Source organism: Oncorhynchus mykiss, chromosome 3 (assembly GCF_057628025.1).
Source record: "Oncorhynchus mykiss isolate SJ-2025 chromosome 3, ASM5762802v1, whole genome shotgun sequence".
NCBI lineage: Eukaryota > Metazoa > Chordata > Actinopteri > Salmoniformes > Salmonidae > Oncorhynchus > Oncorhynchus mykiss.
This window is the reverse complement of record NC_143024.1, coordinates 11091725-11113311: the sequence shown is the minus strand read 5'-3', so window position 1 is coordinate 11113311 and position 21587 is coordinate 11091725. Positions and strand designations below refer to the sequence as shown.

Below are 21587 nucleotides of genomic sequence, written 5' to 3'. Positions count from 1 at the left end.
AAAGGTTGAGAGGGAATACGTGGCTGCTCTAACACTGAACTGTGTTTATGCGTGGTCAGTGGTGTATTCATTCCGCCTCTTCTGTTGAAAAACGTTTCTTAAACGAAAGCAAACAAAACAGGGATACAAATTCCATGCATTTGCCCAATATTAACTCTCGTTTGCAACTGTTGGACTAATGATTACACCCTAGATCAGATAGATGCAGGCAATAGTGTGCAAGGCTATATTGAATGTGTCACTGTCATCTTACATTTTTATCTCGACCTGTGTTGGAAACGTTCATTCATTGGCTGGGTTCTAGCAACCTCATGATGGGTATAGGGAATATTTGACTATCGTGTAGTAGCCTAAACCTATCGATTTTACATTGAACTGGGTGAATGGAATATGAATGACAGTCATCCAATTTGCTGGAATAGAAATAAGGCCACGCTCATGAAAAATAAAAGTGCTCCCTCAGAGGCACAGACCGCCACTGTAACAGATGCATATCTGTATTCCTAGTCACGTGAAAGCCATAGATTAGCGACCTAATGAATTGTTTTCATTATATGAACTGTAACTAAGTAAAATATGTGAAATTGTTGCATTTATATTTTTGTTCAAATCAGTAAACAGGGCATCTACATCTTGTCAAAAGTAGTGCACTAAATAGGGAACAGGCTGCCATTTGGGATGTGGCCAGCCTGTCCCTCCCTCCATATGCACCCTGTATTGAAGGGGTAAGTACACAGTGAAACGGGGATTGGGTGGAATGCAGTGCACTACTGGGTGTCTAACCATGTAGTGGAGGAACTTCTCATTTGGCTCTGGGTAAACTCTAGAAATATTTCAATAGTGTGCAAGTTGAAAATGGAATACACATTTTTACAAAAACTTTATTTTTCTTTTAAAATGTTTGTACACTCAGTATGACAATGTGCTTGCACAGTACTTACAGTAGAGTTGGGGTGAAACTCTTTTTGTACAGACAAAAAAAATAAAAAAGTCTCAAAAACAAACAAAACAGAAAATTGCTGCAACCCCCACCACCAAAATAAAATAAAATAAAACAAGAGGCTGTGAATCGGTGGAATCCTGGCTTTAGCTTACAGAGGAAGGGGGTGTTGATTTGAGCTGCTGGAGCAGACAGGGGTACTCACTTCGACCCCCCCCCCCTTTCATTCACCTGTGTTTGGTATACTGACACCAGGCTATTGACAGGTTATATCACGGACCAACAGTCCATCCTTTCACAAACACTCCGCTTACCTAAACATTCTCAAACTATTTCTCAATATATTCACATATAAAGCACTATAATACATGTGTGTTTGAACATGGTTTTAATGCAATTCAAATGGTGGTGAGAGAGTTACCTAAAGGATTAACGACCCCAAGCCTATGAACCGGTAACCCTGACGACAGGACACAAACCTTGTTACCCCGGAGACTAAGGAGTAAAACAGCTTGTGTAGCAACAAGACGACAGCACAGGCGCCTCTGATGCCCGTCTAAAGGAATTATAATAGTAAAAAAAAAAGAGTTAAAATGACCACGCCCCATTGTGGAGGAGGGGGGGTCGAAACAGAACGAGGGACAGACTGACTGACACATAAGCATCATGTGTCTGATAGCATCCAAATCCTGTTCACTTCATAGTACAAGTTAATTAAAGACAAAAACATTAACCCCGTCCCCTGCTGTTCCTTATTCACCACCAAGTCCTCTTGAACTGTCTGTCTGTCTGTCTGTCTGTCTGGCTGTTCCTTATTCACCACCAAGTCCTCTTGAACTGTCTGTCTGTCTGTCTGTCTGTCTGGCTGTTCCTTATTCACCACCAAGTCCTCTTGAACTGTCTGTCTGGCTGTTCCTTATTCACCACCAAGTCCTCTTGAACTGTCTGTCTGTCTGTCTGTCTGTCTGTCTGTCTGTCTGTCTGTTTGCTGTCTGTCTGTCTGTCTGTCTATTTGCTGTCTGTCTGTCTGTCTGTCTATTTGCTGTCTGTCTGTCTGTCTATTTGCTGTCTGTCTGTCTGTCTGTCTGTCTGTCTGTCTGTCTGTCTGTCTGTCTGTCTGTCTATTTGCTGTCTGTCTGTCTGTCTGTCTGTCTGTCTGTCTGTCTGTCTGTCTGACTGACCCACTACTTGATACAGTCAGACGAGTAGGCGGACTGAAGAGAACAAGCTTCATAATAAAGTTCATTCTTCAATTTTTGTATTAAAAACATTTTTTACTCAGGGAGGGAGCATTGGAACATGGACTACGTCCCAAATGAACACTATTCCCTACATAGAGCTCTCGTCTAAAGTAGTGCACTCTGGGATTCCCCTATAGGCCCTGGTCTAAAGTAGTGCTCTTTTTAGGAAATAGGGTGCTATTTGGTAAGCAGCCATGGAGGAATTCCCATAAGTACACCAGTCAGCACGATAGAACCGAACCCAGCCTCCATCCGGACCGAACCCAGCCTCCATCCGGACCGAACCCAGCCTCCATCCGGACCGAACCCAGCCTCCATCCGAACAGAACCCAGCCTCCATCAAGCATTCATATAACAACAGAGGCGCCGGAGGATTGTGGTCTGAAGGCAGGGAGGGCACCAGATACCCTAGTCGAGTCAATAGCTGGCTTGGGGGTGTGGCGGGCGGGCGCACCAGGGGAAAGCCAGTCATATGGACAAACAGCGATTTTGTCTTTCTTTACACGGATCCATTTTGACCAGTTAATTGCCACTGCTGGACTTCATACAGCAACATCCCAACAGTGGAAAAACATTGAAGAGCAATTTAAAATGGTGGTATGTCTGACTCTTTCATTAATCCTTTTCAGACAGGGGAGGAAGAGTTCTAGAGAGAATATGTAGATAAGATTTGAAAACATTGTTAGTTAGGTAAGAAAGTTAAACTGGAAAAAAAATGTAGAAAGCTAACATGATAGTGACACTATAGGTCAATGTAGCACCCCTCTCTGGGTCTGAGTGCCAAACAGCACCCTATTCCCTACTTAGGGCACAGAGAATAGGGTGCTAGTTGAGACGCAGCTTAGGTGTCGCACACTTCTCTGTGGACACTTCACCTGGATCCTCCGCCCTTTGGGAGACACCTCCCTCCTCGCCATGATTCTCGCCCCCCTCCCACTAGTCCCCTCCCATTAGTCAGTGGGCCCGGCGGCAAGCCTTCAAGGCATCAGTTTAAGACACCGTCTTAGTCAACATAAATATGTGTCTGGAGTGATCCCACCTCCACAGTTCAGTTTCCCAGCGTGACTTGACTTTAATCTGGGTTTCAGTGGGTCTCCTTTCACCATTTGTGGGCCCCAAACAACTGTAGCCTAATCATATTTTCAAGTCTTGATCCCCGTTCTGTTCCTCCAGTCAGACGCAGTGTTAGTCCAGCTCAGTGTCCTCTTTGGGCCGGTAGATGTTGCCGAACTTCTGCATGTATTTCTTGATGTACTCCTTGGTCTTGTGCTTGACGTTCTCGTTGCACTCCAGGTCCTCTGGGTTCTTACAGGACTTCAGCTCCTTGTTCATCACGCCGTGAGTTAGCTGGAGGAATAGAAAGGGGGAGAAAAGGAAGTCAGATGTTTCTCCTGACAACAACATCGGTAATGGGTAACTTTCCCATAATTCCCAAGTTTTCTAGAATCCTGGTTTGAGGATTCAGGATCTTCTGCTAATTCCGTCCTGATTCCATGAATCTTCCAAACATGATTTCTGGAAAACCTGGAAAGTTATGGGAATTTTACAACCCTGCAACAACAAAAGTGAAACTAGCTCCATCAAAAGGAAGAATGGAGGTTAGGTCACACTGTGAAGAGATGAGGCTTTCATTCTGACTGATCCATTTCATGAGCTTTGTTCTCCTCCTAAAAATGTAGACAGTCAAATGTCAGGGCTGCGTCCCCAAAAATCGCAGCTTTCTTTATAAAACGAGTCAATCCAAAACTTTAGCTGGCGCTCTAGTTTTTAAGAGGTTCTGCTTTAAGGGTTTGTTCTGCACGGTATTAAATCAAAATGTGAGCCAGTTTACTTGGCCTCTCTCTTGTTTATTGTGACCATGTGCTCAAGAGTAGTAGAGTGTCCAAATGGCACTCCATTTAAACAAGTCCCCAGCGAGTTGTGGTTGTCAACCCAGAGAAACACTCAAAACTACTTGAGGGGGAGCTTTATGCCCTTTGGAAGAAAGAATGCTGGCTGAGCATTGAGAGAGAGAGAATGTCCCAAATGGCACCATTTTCAATACATAGTGCACTACTTTGGAACAGGGTGCCATTTGGGATACAAGCAGAAGCAGTGGGAGCTGAAGGTTCAGGCGTTTAGTTCTGGTCTGGGGGAAGAGCTTTAGTGAGATGTGAAGGGGAAAACCTTTATCCTTTCAAGTTAATTGCTATCCAGGACTTTAATTCAATACTCTGACTGTTGGGAGAGGTTCATGTTTTGGATGGTTTGAGACAATAAAATACAAATACCCAGATGATTGCTTTCCACACACACAACCCCCCCCCCCCCCCCCCTACCTTTCTGGCAAGGTGTTTGAAATCCTCGGTGTTGACAATGCGTCCCAGTTTGCAGTCTGGTTTCCGGAACGGATTCAAGCAGGTCACAATGAACTGTGACATCTAAACACAGGAAATAGGAGGTCAAATCGATCGTGTAGAGATGACATTCATTACATTTCAGTCATTTAACAGACACTCTTATCCAGAGCCACTTACAAGTCCATTCATCTGAAGATAGCTAGGTGGGACGACCACGTATCTCAGTCATAGTAAGATGGGCTTGACATTAACTTGTAACTTTTTTAGCCACTTGTCAAATGTGCAAACGCGGCTTTGATCTAAAAAAAAAAAACATTTCACAAATACATAATTGAAAGACCACTTGTGCCTGTCAACGCAGAACTACTATAATTATACTCTGATGAGCTCTGCAGAGACCGGTAGGACCGAGAGTAAAACATCGCATCCCAGGGACACTTTCCATCCCTTTCTGATCGGAGTAGCCTAATTGTTTGATATTTTTTTACTTGTCTATTCAGACAACTTAAAGGTGTTGAAAGTGTTCCACAGGGATGCTGGCCCATGTTAACTCTAATGCTTCCCACAGTTGTGGCAAGTTGGCTGGATATCACCATGTGCAATGCCAAGCGTCATTTGGAGTGATGAATCACAATTCACCATCTGGCAGTCCGACAGAAGAATCTGTGTTTGGCGGATGCCAGGAGAACACTACCTGTCCCACCCAATGCATAGTGCCAACTGTAAAGTTTGGTGGAGGAGAAATAATAGTCTGAGTCTGTTTTTCATGGTTTGGACTAGATCTCCTAGTTCCAGTGAAGGGAAACCTTAACACTATAGCATTCAATGACATTCTAGACAATTCTGTGTTTCCAACTTTGTGGCAAGTTTGGGGAAGGCCCTTTCCTGTTTCAGCAGGACAAATGCCCCTGTGCACAAAGCGAGGTCCATACAGAAATTATTTGTCAAGATCGGTGTGGAAGAACTTGACTCGCCTGCACAGAGCCTTGACCTTAACCCCATCAAACACCTTTGGGATGAATTTTAACCCAGACTGCGAGCCAGGCCTAATCGCCCACATCCGTGCCCGATCTCACAAATGCTCTTGGCTGAATGGACGCAAGTCCCTGCAGCAATGTTCCAACATCGAGTGGAAAGCCTTCTCAGAAGAGTGGAGGCTGATATAGCAGCAAAGGGGGAGACCCCAATAGGGGGAGACCCTATTAATGCCCATGATTTTGGAATGAGATGTTCGATGAGCAGGTATCCACATACTGTTGGCCATGTGTAGTTGAGGAGGAGGTGAGGAGAGGAGGAATCACAGGAAGACTGAGATATGGACGTTGACTCACCTCTTTCCGGAACGTCTCCTTGCTCCTCTTGGCCAGCTCACTGGATGTGTCTGCCTCTGCTGTCTTAGTAGAAAACTGTGGAAACACACACACACACACACACACACACACACACACACACACACACACACACACACACACACACACGATGGGAGAGATGAGAGATGTCAGGGAACATCTCAGTCTATAGAATAGTCACGTTTCGTTTGACTAGCTTGGTTCGGCCATGGATTAATCTAAACGGTCGCCTAGCAGTCTGTCTGGGTTATAGCTACTGTCATTTTCTCAGCTGTGGCAGACAGCAGCAGGCGGCAGCCATTACTTGGAGCTAAAAGGCCCAGATCAAAGGAAGTGAGGCTGTATCAGCCACACCATGGAGACCATGGATGAACCATGGCAGGTGTTGAGCCGAGGCCCTGGACTTCAAGGCCAGTGGGGAAGGCAGGCAGGCCACACCTGGTCACCAGCCCCCTCCAACAGGAAAGGAGGGAGCCACACAAAGCAGGGATATCCTGCCAGGATAAAGGCAGGGCTCCCTCTCCGGCTAACAGTACCCACCCTACTCAGCCCCAGAGACAAGCAGTAGACAGTTGATGCCCCCCCCAGAGACAGGCAGTAGACAGTTGATGCCCCCCCAGAGACAGGCAGTAGACCGTTGATGCCCCCCCAGAGACAGCCAGTAGACAGTTGATGCCCCCCCCCCCCCCCCCCCCCAGAGACAGCCAGTAGACAGTTGATGCCCCCCCCCCAGAGACAGCCAGTAGACAGTTGATGCCCCCCCCCCAGAGACAGCCAGTAGACAGTTGATGCCCCCCCAGAGACAGCCAGTTGATGCCCCCCCAGAGACAGCCAGTAGACAGTTGATGCCCCCCCAGAGACAGCCAGTAGACAGTTGATGCCCCCCCCCCAGAGACAGCCAGTAGACAGTTGATGCCCCCCCCCAGAGACAGCCAGTAGACAGTTGATGCCCCCCCCCAGAGACAGCCAGTTGATGCCCCCCCCCAGAGACAGCCAGTAGACAGTTGATGCCCCCCCAGAGACAGCCAGTAGACAGTTGATGCCCCCCCAGAGACAGCCAGTAGACAGTTGATGCCCCCCCCCCAGAGACAGCCAGTAGACAGTTGATGCCCCCCCCCCAGAGACAGCCAGTAGACAGTTGATGCCCCCCCCCCCCCAGAGACAGCCAGTAGACAGTTGATGCCCCCCCCCCCAGAGACAGCCAGTAGACAGTTGATGCCCCCCCCCCCCAGAGACAGCCAGTAGACAGTTGATGCCCCCCCCCCCCAGAGACAGCCAGTAGACAGTTGATGCCGCCCCCCCCCCCAGAGACAGCCAGTAGACAGTTGATGCCCCCCCCCCCCAGAGACAGCCAGTAGACAGTTGATGCCCCCCCCCCCCAGAGACAGCCAGTTGATGCCCCCCCCCACAGAGACAGCCAGTAGACAGTTGATGCCCCCCCCCCCCCCCAGAGACAGCCAGTAGACAGTTGATGCCCCCCCCCCCCCCCCCCCGAGACAGCCAGTAGACAGTTGATGCGATTAACAACATTGGACACTTTATGGAACACAAAGCCTTCACTATCTCATCCTGGAATATCCAAGGCCTGAGGTCATCTGCCTTTGGCCTAAAGAGCAGAAACCCAGACTTCACTAAAGAAATACAGACATTGTCATCCTACAAGAAACACGGTATAGAGATGGACTTCAGTGGTTACCCTCTAGGTTACAGAGAGCTGGTAATGCCATCCACCAAACTACCAGGTGTAAAACAGGGAAGGGTCTCAGGGACTTTGCTTATTTGGTATAGAGCAGACCTAACTCACTCTCTTAAATGAATCAAAACAGGAACATTTTATATTGGGCTAGAAATTCAAAAGGAAATGAACTAAACAGAGAAAAACATCCTACTGTGTGCTACCTATACCCCCCTACTAGAATACCCATACTTTAATGCAGACAGCTTCTCCATCCTGGAGGGGGAAATCAATCATTTCCAGGCCCAGGGACATGTACTAATTTGTGGCAACAAACACCTACCTGGAAGTGACAGCATTCCCTTACCCATCCATATAACCCCCTAGGCACAACTACGACAATCTAACCAACAAAATGGGTCAACTCCTGCAGCTCTGTCACACGCGGGGTATATACACATAGTCCATGGTAGGCGTCGAGGGGACTCCTATGGTAGGTACACCTACAGCTCATCTCTTGGCAGTAGTACCGTAGACTACTTTATCACTGACCTCAACCCACATTCTCTCAGAGCGTTCAGTCAGCCCACTGACACCCCTATCAGATCGCAGCAACATCACAGTCTACTTGAAAAGAGCAATACTCAATCATGAAGCATCAAAGCCAAAGCAACTGAATAATATTAAGAAATGCTATAGATGGAAGGAAAGTAGTGTGGAAACCTAACCAAAAAAACAATTAGGCAAATTCAATCCCTGTTAGACAACTGCCTGGACAAAATGTAATAGTGAGTAGAAAACAAACCGTATATCTCAGCTTCCCTATCAAATCAAAACTGTCAAGACAACCTAAGAAAAGTAGCAACAATGACAAATGGTTTGATGAAGCAAAAAAAACCTAAAGAAAGAAATTGAGAAACCTATCCAACCAAAACCAGACCCAGAAAACCTGAGCCTACACCTTCACTATGGTGAATCACTAAAACAATACAGAAATACACTACGGAAAAAGAAGAAACAACACGTCTGAAATCAGCTCAATGTAATTGAAGAATCCATAGAATCTAACCACTTCATGTGAAAATGCTAAAGAAACAACACGAAGAGCTATCTATCCAAAAACAGAGATGTGTGGATAAACCACTTCTCCAATCCTTTTGGCTCTATAACAAAGAACAGCAAAAACATATACATGATCAAATACAAATCTTAGAATAAACTATTAAAAGACTACCAGAACCCACTGGATTCTCTAATTACATTGAATGAACTACAGGACAAAATACAAACCCTCCAACCCAAAAAGGCCTGTGGTGTTGACAGTATCCTAAATGAAATGATAAAATATACAGACCACAAATTCCAATTGATATGCGTCAACAACAACCTTGGGAAAATCGTCTGCATTATCATCAACAGCAGACTTGTACATTTCCTCAGTGAAAACAATGTAGTGAGGAAATGTCATGTTGGCGTTTTACCAAATTACCGTACGACAGACCACGTATTCATCCTGCACACCCCACTTGACAAACAAACCTAAACAAAAGCAGTTTTCTCATGCTTTGTTGATTTCAAAAAAGCCTTCCACTCAATTTGGCATGAGGGTCTGCAATACAAACTGATGGAAAGTGGTGTTGGGGGGGAAAACATACAACATTATAAAATCCATGTACACAAAACAACAAGTGTGATAAAATTGGCAACACACACACACATTTCTTTCCACAGGGCCATGGGCTAAGACAGGGATGCAGCTTAAGCCCCACCCGCTTCAACATATACATCAACGAATTGGCGAGGACACTAGAAAAGTCTGTAGCTCCCATCCTCACCCTACTAGAATCTGAAGTCAAACGTCTACTGTTTGCTGATGATCTGGTGCTTCTGTCCCCAACCAAGGAGGGCCTATAGCAGCACTTAGATCTTCTGCACAGATTCTGTCAGACCTGGGCCCCGACAGAAAATCTCAGTAAGACAAAAATAATGGTGTTCCAAAAAAGGTCCAGTTGCCAAGACCACAAATACAAATTACATATAGACACCGTTGCTCTAGAGCACACAAAAAAACTATACATACCTCGGCCTAAACATCAGCGCCACAGGTAACTTCCACAAAGCTGTGAATGATCTGAGAGACAAGGCAAGAAGAGCCTTCTTTGCCATCAAAAGGAACTTAAATTCAGCATACCAATTAAGATCTGACTAAAAAAAATACTTGAATCAAACCATTACCCTTTATGGTTGTGAGGTTTGGGGTCCGCTCAACAACCAAGAATTCACAAAATGGGACGAATACCAAATTGAGACTCCACATGCAGAAATCTGAAAAGATATCCTCGGTGTACAACGTAAAACACAAAATAATGCATGCAGAGCGGAGCAGGAATGATATGTGGGTTGGATCTTGTACCTCCTAAACCTAGTTCACCCTTACCTTCAGATGTTGATGAAGATGTGTGGGTTGGATCTTGTACCTCCTAAACCTAGTTCACCCTTACCTTCAGATGTTGATGAAGATGTGTGGGTTGATTTAACAGCTCCTAAACCTAGTTCACCCTTACCTTCAGATGTTGATGAAGATGTGTGGGTTGATTTAACAGCTCCTAAACCTAGTTCACCCTTACCTTCAGATGTTGATGAAGATGTGTGGGTTGATTTAACAGCTCCTAAACCTAGTTCACCCTTACCTTCAGATGTTGATGAAGATGTGTGGGTTGATTTAACAGCTCCTAAACCTAGTTTACCCTTACCTTCAGATGTTGATGAAGATGTGTGGGTTGATTTAACAGCTCCTAAACCTAGTTCACCCTTACCTTCAGATGTTGATGAAGATGTGTGGGTTGATTTAACAGCTCCTAAACCTAGTTCACCCTTACCTTCAGATGTTGATGAAGATGTGTGGGTTGATTTAACAGCTCCTAAACCTAGTTCACCCTTACCTTCAGATGTCGATGAAGATGTGTGGGTTGATTTAACAGCTCCTAAACCTAGTTCACCCTTACCTTCAGATGTTGATGAAGATGTGTGGGTTGATTTAACAGCTCCTAAACCTAGTTCACCCTTACCTTCAGATGTTGATGAAGATGTGTGGGTTGATTTAACAGCTCCTAAACCTAGTTCACCCTTACCTTCAGATGTTGATGAAGATGTGTGGGTTGATTTAACAGCTCCTAAACCTAGTTCACCCTTACTTTCAGATGTTGATGAAGATGTGTGGGTTGATTTAACAGCTCCTAAACCTAGTTCACCCTTACTTTCAGATGTTGATGAAGATGTGTGGGTTGATTTAACAGCTCCTAAACCTAGTTCACCCTTACTTTCAGATGTTGATGAAGATGTGTGGGTTGATTTAACAGCTCCTAAACCTAGTTCACCCTTACTTTCAGATGTTGATGAAGATGTGTGGGTTGATTTAACAGCTCCTAAACCTAGTTCACCCTTACTTTCAGATGTTGATGAAGATGTGTGGGTTGATTTAACAGCTCCTAAACCTAGTTCACCCTTACTTTCAGATGTTGATGAAGATGTGTGGGTTGATTTAACAGCTCCTAAACCTAGTTCACCCTTACCTTCAGATGTTGATGAAGATGTGTGGGTTGATTTAACAGCTCCTAAACCTAGTTCACCCTTACCTTCAGATGTTGATGAAGATGTGTGGGTTGATTTAACAGCTCCTAAACCTAGTTCACCCTTACCTTCAGATGTTGATGAAGATGTGTGGGTTGATTTAACAGCTCCTAAACCTAGTTCACCCTTACCTTCAGATGTTGATGAAGATGTGTGGGTTGATTTAACAGCTCCTAAACCTAGTTCACCCTTACCTTCAGATGTTGATGAAGCTTTTAAAAAGATGTGATTCACTGCATCAAATCAACTGCATCTGCAGCCAGCGCTATAGTGTCTGTCTACATCCCAAATGGAACCCTCACCCCTATGTAGTGCACTACTTTAGACCAGGACGCATAGGGTAGTGGTGCACTATGTAGGGAATAGGGTGCCATTTTAGGATGTAGCCTCTGCATGACACTCCAGACTAGAGGCCCTTCGGGGGGGTGATTTTCTCTCCCAGGAGAGGAACCACAGCTGAAAATAATCCCTTTTCCAACATCTTCAATTAACCGATGGGAGGAACACTATCATCATGTTTTACACGCAAGCACAAACATTCCAGGAAGCAAACCAAGCTCAAATATTTTTGCTTTCGCACCAATGAGTTAGAGTAGATCTGTTTTCCACACCATCATCTATTAGAAAAACCTCTCGTGTCCAAAAACCACAAGGCAATGTAATGGATATTATAGCAGGGTTTCTACTCCTAGACTCACACCACTAGGGGCTCGGACCTAAAGACTGTATGGAACTCTGCTGACCATGTATGACCATAGTCCCGTGGACAAATTACACTTTAGTCCCTGGACAGTGCACTACATTTGACTAGAGTCCTGTGTGACTGATTCAACCGTGAGACATCAGATTTGGGTCCTATTCAAATACCTTAATAACCACCCACCCACCCACCCAACCTTCCGTCCTTCCTTGAGGAAATCACTGACCTACCAGTCAGATTGGTGAAAGTAATGAGATGGAAGGAAGCCATGTTTTCATCTATCAACTAACATACAGATCAGTGCCCACGTTTCCATCCAACCTTCTTATACGAGTAAAGTACTTGTCGGATATTTTGTTGTTGTCATGACAGGCCTGATGGAAACACTGTAAATGTGTCGACAAAACAAAATATTCTCGACAAGGTGAGATCTTTTTGTGTCTATAAAATGAATAACGCGAGAAATGTCATCAGAAATGCTTTTATGCTCAAATACTGATATAATAACCATTATATGGAAGTAAACTTGGAGTCATGCGATGACATGTTGTGTGATCCTCCCACTACGATTGGTCAGGAACGCCTGCAGTTTATTAGGCTGCAGATGAGATAAACGATTCACTTGATGCTCCTTTCCAATAAACATCCAGAGAAGAGCATCAATAGAGTTGAAAATGAGACGGAATCCCATTTAACTTGAATTTAAACCGCAAAAAGTATTTTTTTTATTTTAACCAGGCAAGTCAGTTAAGAACAAATTCTTATTTTCAATGACAGCCTAGGAACAGTGGGTTAACTGCCTGTTCAGGGGCAGAACCACAGATTTGTACCTTGTCAGCTCGGGGGTTTGAACTTGCAACCTTCCGGTTACTAATCCAACGCTCTAACCACTAGGCTACCCTGCAGCCCCAAGTGCACTGTCATCACACACAGCCTTTCATCTGCAACAAGTCAATTTGATGGAAACGTCTCTGGGGGGAAAATACACAATGGCTTTTATGCAGACTGTTGAATATTCGTCACCAATTGGATGGAATCTGTCACCAATTTGATATCTGTCACCAATTGGAAACCTAGCTAGTGATTATATCAAGGAAGGAAGGATGCATTTGAAAGGCCTTGGCTTGTGTGTTTTCAGGGTCAAAGATCACCTTGGAGGGGTTCTCGTCGTAGGTGGGCGTCCCCAGGTCCATCTCAGCCTCGTGGTCTAAGCTGTGAGAGTCTTCACTGACCCCGTCCCAGCTGCTGGGAGGATCCCACTGAGTCTGCCTGTAGGAGGGAGGGGTTAGATACACAGTAAGACACACAATTCCAGGCAGACAAACGCAGCCAGACACACAGAGCTAGTCAGACATGTGCAGTCAGACCGACAAGCTGACAGATACACACACAGTCACAAAAGCAGATGGGCAGAGACCCGGGACAGAGACCCGGGACAGAGACCCGGGACAGAGACCCGGGACAGAGACCCGGGACAGAGACCCGGGACAGAGACCCGGGACAGAGACCCGGGACAGAGACCCGGGACAGAGACCCGGGCAGCCTACCTGGTGATGACGTGATAATAGTAGATCTTTCCCTCTCCGTCCCGTGCTACCTTCCAGCTGGGGGGCAGGACAATGGTTTTGGGTTTGGGAGGAGAGGGAGGGGGCAGGTCTATCATACTGTTGGGGACTAACAGAGTGTTGGGCATCTCCTGCACAGAGGAAGAGAGGCATGTGAAAAGACAGGAAGTCTCCTCTAGTGGATAGAAAACAACTGTTTATGAGGCCTTCATCATGATAAAAAACATAGTATGAAACTGCCGGACAAGAATCAAGACGACCATCACGGTGATACACTGCCTCCCCCTTGTGGTAGCTTGGGGAAGGGTACGGCCAGACAGATTTGGTGTATGAGGTAGTGAGACAATGTTTTTGTCTTGTTTTTTTCAACGGAGTCATCCGCTGACGGATGATGGACAACCGAGAGGATGCGCAACATGTCAACCTTTGTGAATGTGCAACTAGTCTGAAAGTCATTGACTTTGTGTGAAGTTTTAACAGACAACTACGGACAACGATTAATGCATATATATCATCCGTGTTCAAGCCTCTGGGTCTGGCTGGAGGCCTTACCTGCTGGACAGTCTGTGAGGTGACGATGGTAGTGACCGTACCCCCCTGCTGAACCACCACTCCTTGCTGGTGATTTGTGTACACCGGCTGACCATGGAGGTAGTTGGCAGCCGGATCAGCGTAGGCCTGGCCAGAACAGGGTTGACAGATCACACAGAGATCACACAGATACTCAGAGAGAGACCTTCTGATCTAGTCATGAAACAGGTATTTTTTCATGCGTTGTTTGAAAGCCTCTATCTACGAAGGGCGATATGTGTTGAGTGTTCATGGACACTGTGCAGTGTGTGTGCCTACCTGCAGGACAGGTGTGTTAGCCTGTGGATAGGCCGTGGGGATACTGTAGATGGTCTGACAGGGCTGGCCCTGGTAGTAGATGGCTGTCTGGGTGGGAGGTGGTGCTGGGACAACCTGGTACTGTGGTGCTACCTGGGTCTGTACCGTCACAGCCTGCTGGGTGGTAGGGTCCCACAGCGTGGCGTAACTCCCCTGGCCCGCCGACACCTACAACAATAATATAGGACATTCGGAGTTAGGGGACCAGACGGAATTTGCAACTTGCACCGATGCGGCCAATTAAAAGTGTTTATTCGCACAGCCAAGTCAAAGGGACCAAACGAGGCCAATGGCAGCACTCTGGAGCCATGAATAATAATGACTGTTATTTACAGCGCTTTTCAAAACACCGAAAGTCACTTTACAATAAAAAATTAAATAAAAAACCTGTTAAAATGATGAGAAATATAAAAAGTAAAGCACCTGAGGGGGCGCTGACACGGCTGACAGGACGCCTACACCCGGGTCCTGGCCCGCCACGCTGGGCTGCTGGGCATACTGCTGGGCGGTGCCGGGGTGGAGCTCCAGAGGCGTAGTGGGTTGGTGGATGTGTTGGGAGATGCTGGAGAGGTTGGAGACTGGAGGGGGCTGGGAGGTAGAGGAGGGAGAGGTCATGCCCAGCTCGGTGATCAGAGCCTGGGGAGGGGTCTGCTCCAAGACCAGAGTGGCTGGGACCAGGGGCTCCACGGGAGGGGTAGGCAGCAGCACCTTGCCTGCGTTGGGGTTGACGGGGTCCACGTAGGTCTGGAGGGGGTAGCCGGGGGGGTAGTGGATGAAGCCAGCTGGGCTGGTATTGTAGGTCAGGGCTGCATCGTAGGCTAGAGTCTGGAGCTGCTGCTGCCGCTGTTGATGTTGTTGATGGTGTTGTAACTGTTGATGTTGTTGTAACTGTTGTTGATGTAACTGTTGTTGTTGATGTTGTTGTAACTGTTGTTGTTGTTGTTTCTGGGCCTCGCGCTGGGCCACCTCCTGCTCAAACAGCTTCCTGCGCTCCTCTGTGGACAGCTTGGTGCGTTCCTTGGTGATGGAACGGGTCTTCTTACTGCTGTTAGCCAGGTCAAACCTAGAAACACACAGTCAATACTACTGTCTACAGAGATCAACACAACAGACATTTCTACAAATCAACAACAGTTTTGGAATGCGTCCCAAATGGCTCCCTATATAGTACACTACTTTTAACCAGAGCCCTATGGGACCCTATTCAGTACACTACTTTTAACCAGAGCCCTATGGGACCCTATTCAGTACACTACTTTTAACCAGAGCCCTATGGGACCCTATTCAGTACACTACTTTTAACCAGAGCCCTATGGGACCCTATTCAGTACACTACTTTTAACCAGAGCCCTATGGGACCCTATTCAGTACACTACTTTTAACCAGAGCCGTATGGGACCCTATTCAGTACACTACTTTTACCCAGAGCCCTATGGGACCCTATTCAGTACTTTACTTTTAACCAGAGCCCTATGGGACCCTATTCAGTACACTACTTTTGGGAAAAGGGTACAATTTGAAAAGGAACCTAAAGTCATCAATAGTTTTGTTTCCAAAAGCGTGGAAGTTTTCTAGAATGATTCAGAAAGTCCATTCAGTCCAAGGACATGTGATCGTTCATAGCTAGTCAGTCTATATGTTGGTATTTCAGCCAGTCCTACAGTCAAAGGACATATGATCGTTCATAGCTAGTCAGTCTATATGTTGGTATTTCAGCCAGTCCTACAGTCAAAGGACATATGATCGTTCATAGCTAGTCAGTCTATATGTTGGTGTTCCAGCCAGTCCTACAGTCCAAGGACATATGATCGTTCATAGCTAGTCAGTCTATATTTGGTGTTCCAGCCAGTCCTACAGTCCAAGGACATGTGATCATTCATAGCTAGTCAGTCTATATGTTGGTGTTCCAGCCAGTCCTACAGTCCAAGGACATGTGATCGTTCATAGCTAGTCAGTCTATATGTTGGTGTTCCAGTCCTACCGGTCCTCCTGTCTCCTGCTGCTCCTCTCGTATGCTGAGGGCGGTGGGGAGGTGGAGGCACGTCTCCTCCGTCTCTCTGTGCTGCGGGGTGTCTTCTCAGAGTCTCTGTCCCAGTCTCTCTCCCGGTCTCTCTCCCGGTCTCTCTCCCAATCCCTGTCCCTTTCTCTGTCACGTTCCCTGTCCCTCTCCCTGTCCCGTTCTCTTTCTCGATCTCGTTCCCTGTCCCTCTCCCTGTCCCGCTCCCTCTCACGTTCCCTCTCACGTTCCCGGCTGCCGGAGGGGGTGCGAGCCGGGGCGGCGTCTCGGTCTCGACTACGATCTGTATACGTGGAACAATGGAAACAGGTTTAAAGCCTCACCAACGGTAGGCTGTCAGCACTGTTGAAAATAAAACGTGACACTGTAACAGGTGTGGACACAGACCTGGTGAGAGAAAGAGCAGGAGAGAGGGACAGAGGCCTACCGTGCATCTCTTTCTCCACCTGGCTCTTCTTGGGGATCCTGTACACCTCCTGAAGGATGAGTCACACACCACACATGTAAATAACAATAAACTCAGTGTGTGTGTGTGTGTGTGTGTTTATTTATTGATCAGTGTTTGTCCTTGCCTTCAGGTCCTTCCAGCTGTCCAGCAGCCTAGCAGCCATGTCTCCTATATCCACAGCACTGAGCAGGGCTTCCTGGCTCCTCTCGCTCTCTACATCAGACACACCCTCCTCCTCATCCTGCGAGGGCGTCCCCACCGCCGCAGGCTCCACGGGGACCACCGGAGAGGGAGGTGGAGGGGCCTCCGAGGCAGGGGTCACTACCTGGGCAGCGTCTTCAGTGCCAGGGGCCACCTCCGGGGGAGCCTCGGGGGCCACCTGGCCTGTATGTTCCTGGCTGCCTGGAGCCTTTTCTGTATCTTCAGTCCCAGTCTCTGCTGTGGTGGTCTCCCCTTCCTTCTCCTCGGCAGGCTGCTCCGCTGAAGGGGTCTCAGTAACTTCCGTCTGAACTGGCTGAATGTGTGATGATTCCTGGACCTCCACGTTGGCCTGCTCTCCTGCCACAACCTCCCTCTCCTCCACTGACTGACTTGCCTGCTGCTGCTCCTCCTCCTCTCTGCTCTCCTTCTGTCCCTCACTACACTCGTTTTTCACCTCCTCGTCGCCACCCTTCTCATTCACCTCCTCCTGATCTGTAGCATCTTGGCTCTCCGCTTGGGGTTCTGTGATCTCCATGGTCTCCACCACCTCCTCTGGTGTCTCCTTCAGCTCTGTGACTGGCTCTTCTGGCAGCTCCTCCGTTGTGGGAGTCTGAGCCTGGACCTCAACCACCAGCTCTGTGACTGGCTCTTCTGGCAGCTCCTCCGTTGTTGGAATCTGAGCCTGGACCTCAACCACCAGCTCTGTGACTGGCTCTTCTGGCAGCTCCTCCGTTGTGGGAGTCTGAGCCTGGACCTCAACCACCAGCTCTGTGACTGGCTCTTCTGGCAGCTCCTCCGTTGTGGGAGTCTGAGCCTGGACCTCAACCACCAGCTCTGTGACTGGCTCTTCTGCTGGCTCCTCCGTTGTGGGAGTCTGAGCCTGGACCTCAACCACCAGCTCTGTGACTGGCTCTTCTGCTGGCTCCTCCGTTGTGGGAGTCTGCGCCTGGACCTCAACCATCAGCTCTGTCTTGGACCGTTTGCTGCTCTCCATTGGAGGCTCAGATCGCGAGACCTCCTCGTCCTCCATCTCCTCTTCATCCTCCTCTTCCTCCTCCTTACCGTCCGAGGCCTTGCTGGCGTCCGACATGGCGCTGTCCAGGCTGTTCTCGCTGATCTTGAGGCGACGGTAAACGGCCCGTTTGGGAGTGTCGCTGTCCAACTCAGGGCCCAGTTTGGCGACGGAGGCAGAGGAGCCGTCGGGAGTGTTGAGAGGGGTCTGGGCGCGAGACATGTTCTCACTGGAGTAGCCGTCCTGTTCGGCCCCGGGGGCCTGGGGGAGGGAGTGTGTTTGGGCCCAGCGCTGGATGAGGCTCAGGACATGACTCTCCTCCAACATGTTCTTAGTGGAGATAGGCAGCGCTGACAGGGTCTTCATGATCTGAAGACACAGGGAATAGTCAGTTGGTTACAACACACACACACACACACCTTGTTTTGATATTCCTAGGACCGTTGAATTAAAACAATCTGAATTGGTTTATTCTAAAGTGCATTCTCATATAGATTCAGTGATCATGGTTGTCATGATCACAAGTGTGAGGGATGAGCAACCGACGTTAAATATACATTTTTTTTTGGGGACTCCGAACAGATTTAATTGCCACCTGAAACTGCAGTTTGATGTTGTTGACACTGTTGCCCTTGGCTTCAGAGAGCTCCACCATGAAGATCCACAGTAGAGACAGACCGTGATGGTCCAGGAACTGCTTCAGACAGGATGGGCTCTGGGTATCCTGTTCATACACAACCACCAAGTCAACATTATGGTAGAGAAACCCTCCACACAATCACACAGTACACAGACATCCCCAATACAATACACCCTCCACACAATATAACAACTTATTAAATCACATTTTATTTGTCACATACAAAATAAATAAAACAAGCAACTGAAATAAAATGTTTGTCCCAAATGACCAGGGCCTATAAATATATACATCTATAAGTATAGTGTACTATAAATGACCAGGGCCTATAAATATATACATCTATAAGTATAGTGTACTATAAATGACCAGGGCCTATAAATATATACATCTATAAGTATAGTGCACTATAAATGACCAGGGCCTATAAATATATACATCTATAAGTATAGTGCACTATAAATGACCAGGGCCTATAAATATATACATCTATAAGTATAGTGTACTATAAATGACCAGGGCCTATAAATATATACATCTATAAGTATAGTGTACTATAAATGACCAGGGCCTATACATATATACATCTATAAGTATAGTGTACTATAAATGACCAGGGCCTATACATATATACATCTATAAGTATAGTGCACTATAAATGACCAGGGCCTATAAATATATACATCTATAAGTATAGTGCACTATAAATGACCAGGGCCTATAAATATATACATCTATAAGTATAGTGCACTATAAATGACCAGGGCCTATAAATATATACATCTATAAGTATAGTGCACTATAAATGACCAGGGCCTATAAATATATACATCTATAAGTATAGTGCACTATAAATGACCAGGGCCTATAAATATATACATCTATAAGTATAGTGTACTATAAATGACCAGGGCCTATAAATATATACATCTATAAGTATAGTGTACTATAAATGACCAGGGCCTATAAATATATACATCTATAAGTATAGTGTACTATAAATGACCAGGGCCTATAAATATATACATCTATAAGTATAGTGTACTATAAATGACCAGGGCCTATAAATATATACATCTATAAGTATAGTGTACTATAAATGACCAGGGCCTATAAATATATACATCTATAAGTATAGTGTACTATAAATGACCAGGGCCTATAAATATATACATCTATAAGTATAGTGTACTATAAATGACCAGGGCCTATAAATATATACATCTATAAGTATAGTGCACTATAAATGACCAGGGCCTATAAATATATACATCTATAAGTATAGTGCACTATAAATGACCAGGGCCTATAAATATATACAGCTATAAGTATAGTGTACTATAAATGACCAGGGCCTATAAATATATACATCTATAAGTATAGTGTACTATAAATGACCAGGGCCTATAAATATATACATCTATAAGTATAGTGCACTATAAATGACCAGGGCCTATAAATATATACATCTATAAGTATAGTGTACTATAAATGACCAGGGCCTATAAATATATACATCTATAAGTATAGTGTACTATAAATGACCAGGGCCTATAAATATATACATCTATAAGTATAGTGTACTATAAATGACCAGGGCCTATAAATATATACATCTATAAGTATAGTGTACTATAAATGACCAGGGCCTATAAATATATACATCTATAAGTATAGTGTACTATAAATGACCAGGGCCTATAAATATATACATCTATAAGTATAGTGTACTATAAATGACCAGGGCCTATAAATATATACATCTATAAGTATAGTGTACTATAAATGACCAGGGCCTATAAATATATACATCTATAAGTATAGTGTACTATAAATGACATGGGCCTATAAATATATACATCTATAAGTAGTGTACTATAAATATATACATCTATAAGTATAGTGTACTATAAATATATACATCTATAAGTAGTGTACTATAAATATATACATCTATAAGTATAGTGTACTATAAATGACCAGGGCCTATAAATATATACATCTATAAGTCTGGTGCACTATAAATGACCAGGGCCATCCCAGACAGCCAGTGTTCATTGGTGGTGGGGTGTCAGGTGTGCTTACTTGGATAAGTTTGAGGCAGATGAGTTTCTGCTCCATGGTCTCCACTCTGACCATCAGCCTGCAGAGAGACACCACCTCCTTCTCATCATAAAGACCCTCCCCGTTCTCCAGCAGAGCCTCTAGTTCCTCGTCCACCTGGAGACACAGCAGACCAGCATTAACACACTGAGCAGTAACAGAGCAGCATTAACACACTGAGGAGTAACAGACCAGCAGTAACACTGACCAGTAACAGAGCAGCATTAGCACACTGAGGAGTAACAGACCAGCATTAACACACTGAGCAGTAACAGAGCAGCATCAACACACTGAGGAGTAACAGACCAGCAGTAACACTGACCAGTAACAGAGCAGCATTAACACACTGAGGAGTAACAGACCAGCATTAACACACTGAGCAGTAACAGAGCATAAGCCACTCTATCAAGTGTTCTCTGGCCTGAATGGTGCCAAATTCTTGACAATAGGACAGCGTAGCGAATTTTTACGATGAGCCACTTGAGCCTCCTATGCCACGGTTTCATTGAACATGAATGGGAGAGTCTCACGCTCAGCAGCAGTTCTGCTCTATCAAAACCACAGATAATCCACAGATAAACCACAGATAATCCATTCAACATACTAAACACAGAACTGACAAAACTACTACTTCTCTGCAAAACTGAGACAAGCAGCTTTCATGGCGATGGGGGGTGGGGGGGGGGTGGGGGGGTAACAACATTGCCGGTCCTTTTGTGATCAGTAGCAGTGTTATTTATGGAAAGGAGAAGACACTGGAGCTCTCAGAACAATTAGCATAAAGCTAGTACAAGCCTGACCCCTATCTGCCTCTCTGGACCATGTCAGCGTCTCTAATG

The 21587-nt window shown here is 45.9% G+C and overlaps 1 protein-coding gene across 1 annotated transcript in view; it reads right to left on the bottom strand.

Moving 5' to 3' along the window:
* Window positions 1-863: 863 nt before the first annotated feature.
* Window positions 864-21587, bottom strand: part of LOC110520688 (SET domain containing 2, histone lysine methyltransferase) — a 38676-nt gene continuing 17952 nt past the window's right edge. Inside the window, exons 11-23 of the mRNA XM_090220570.1 lie at window positions 20731-20865; window positions 18601-18729; window positions 16917-18374; window positions 16772-16820; window positions 16309-16627; window positions 14751-15390; window positions 14289-14495; window positions 13992-14117; window positions 13422-13570; window positions 13026-13143; window positions 5852-5926; window positions 4500-4601; window positions 864-3528 (exon numbers count right to left, since the gene is read on the bottom strand). Of these exons, the coding sequence (XP_090076696.1) occupies window positions 3367-3528; window positions 4500-4601; window positions 5852-5926; window positions 13026-13143; window positions 13422-13570; window positions 13992-14117; window positions 14289-14495; window positions 14751-15390; window positions 16309-16627; window positions 16772-16820; window positions 16917-18374; window positions 18601-18729; window positions 20731-20865 (3669 nt within the window). The 3' untranslated portion in view covers window positions 864-3366. The remainder of the gene's footprint in view (window positions 3529-4499; window positions 4602-5851; window positions 5927-13025; window positions 13144-13421; window positions 13571-13991; window positions 14118-14288; window positions 14496-14750; window positions 15391-16308; window positions 16628-16771; window positions 16821-16916; window positions 18375-18600; window positions 18730-20730; window positions 20866-21587) is intronic.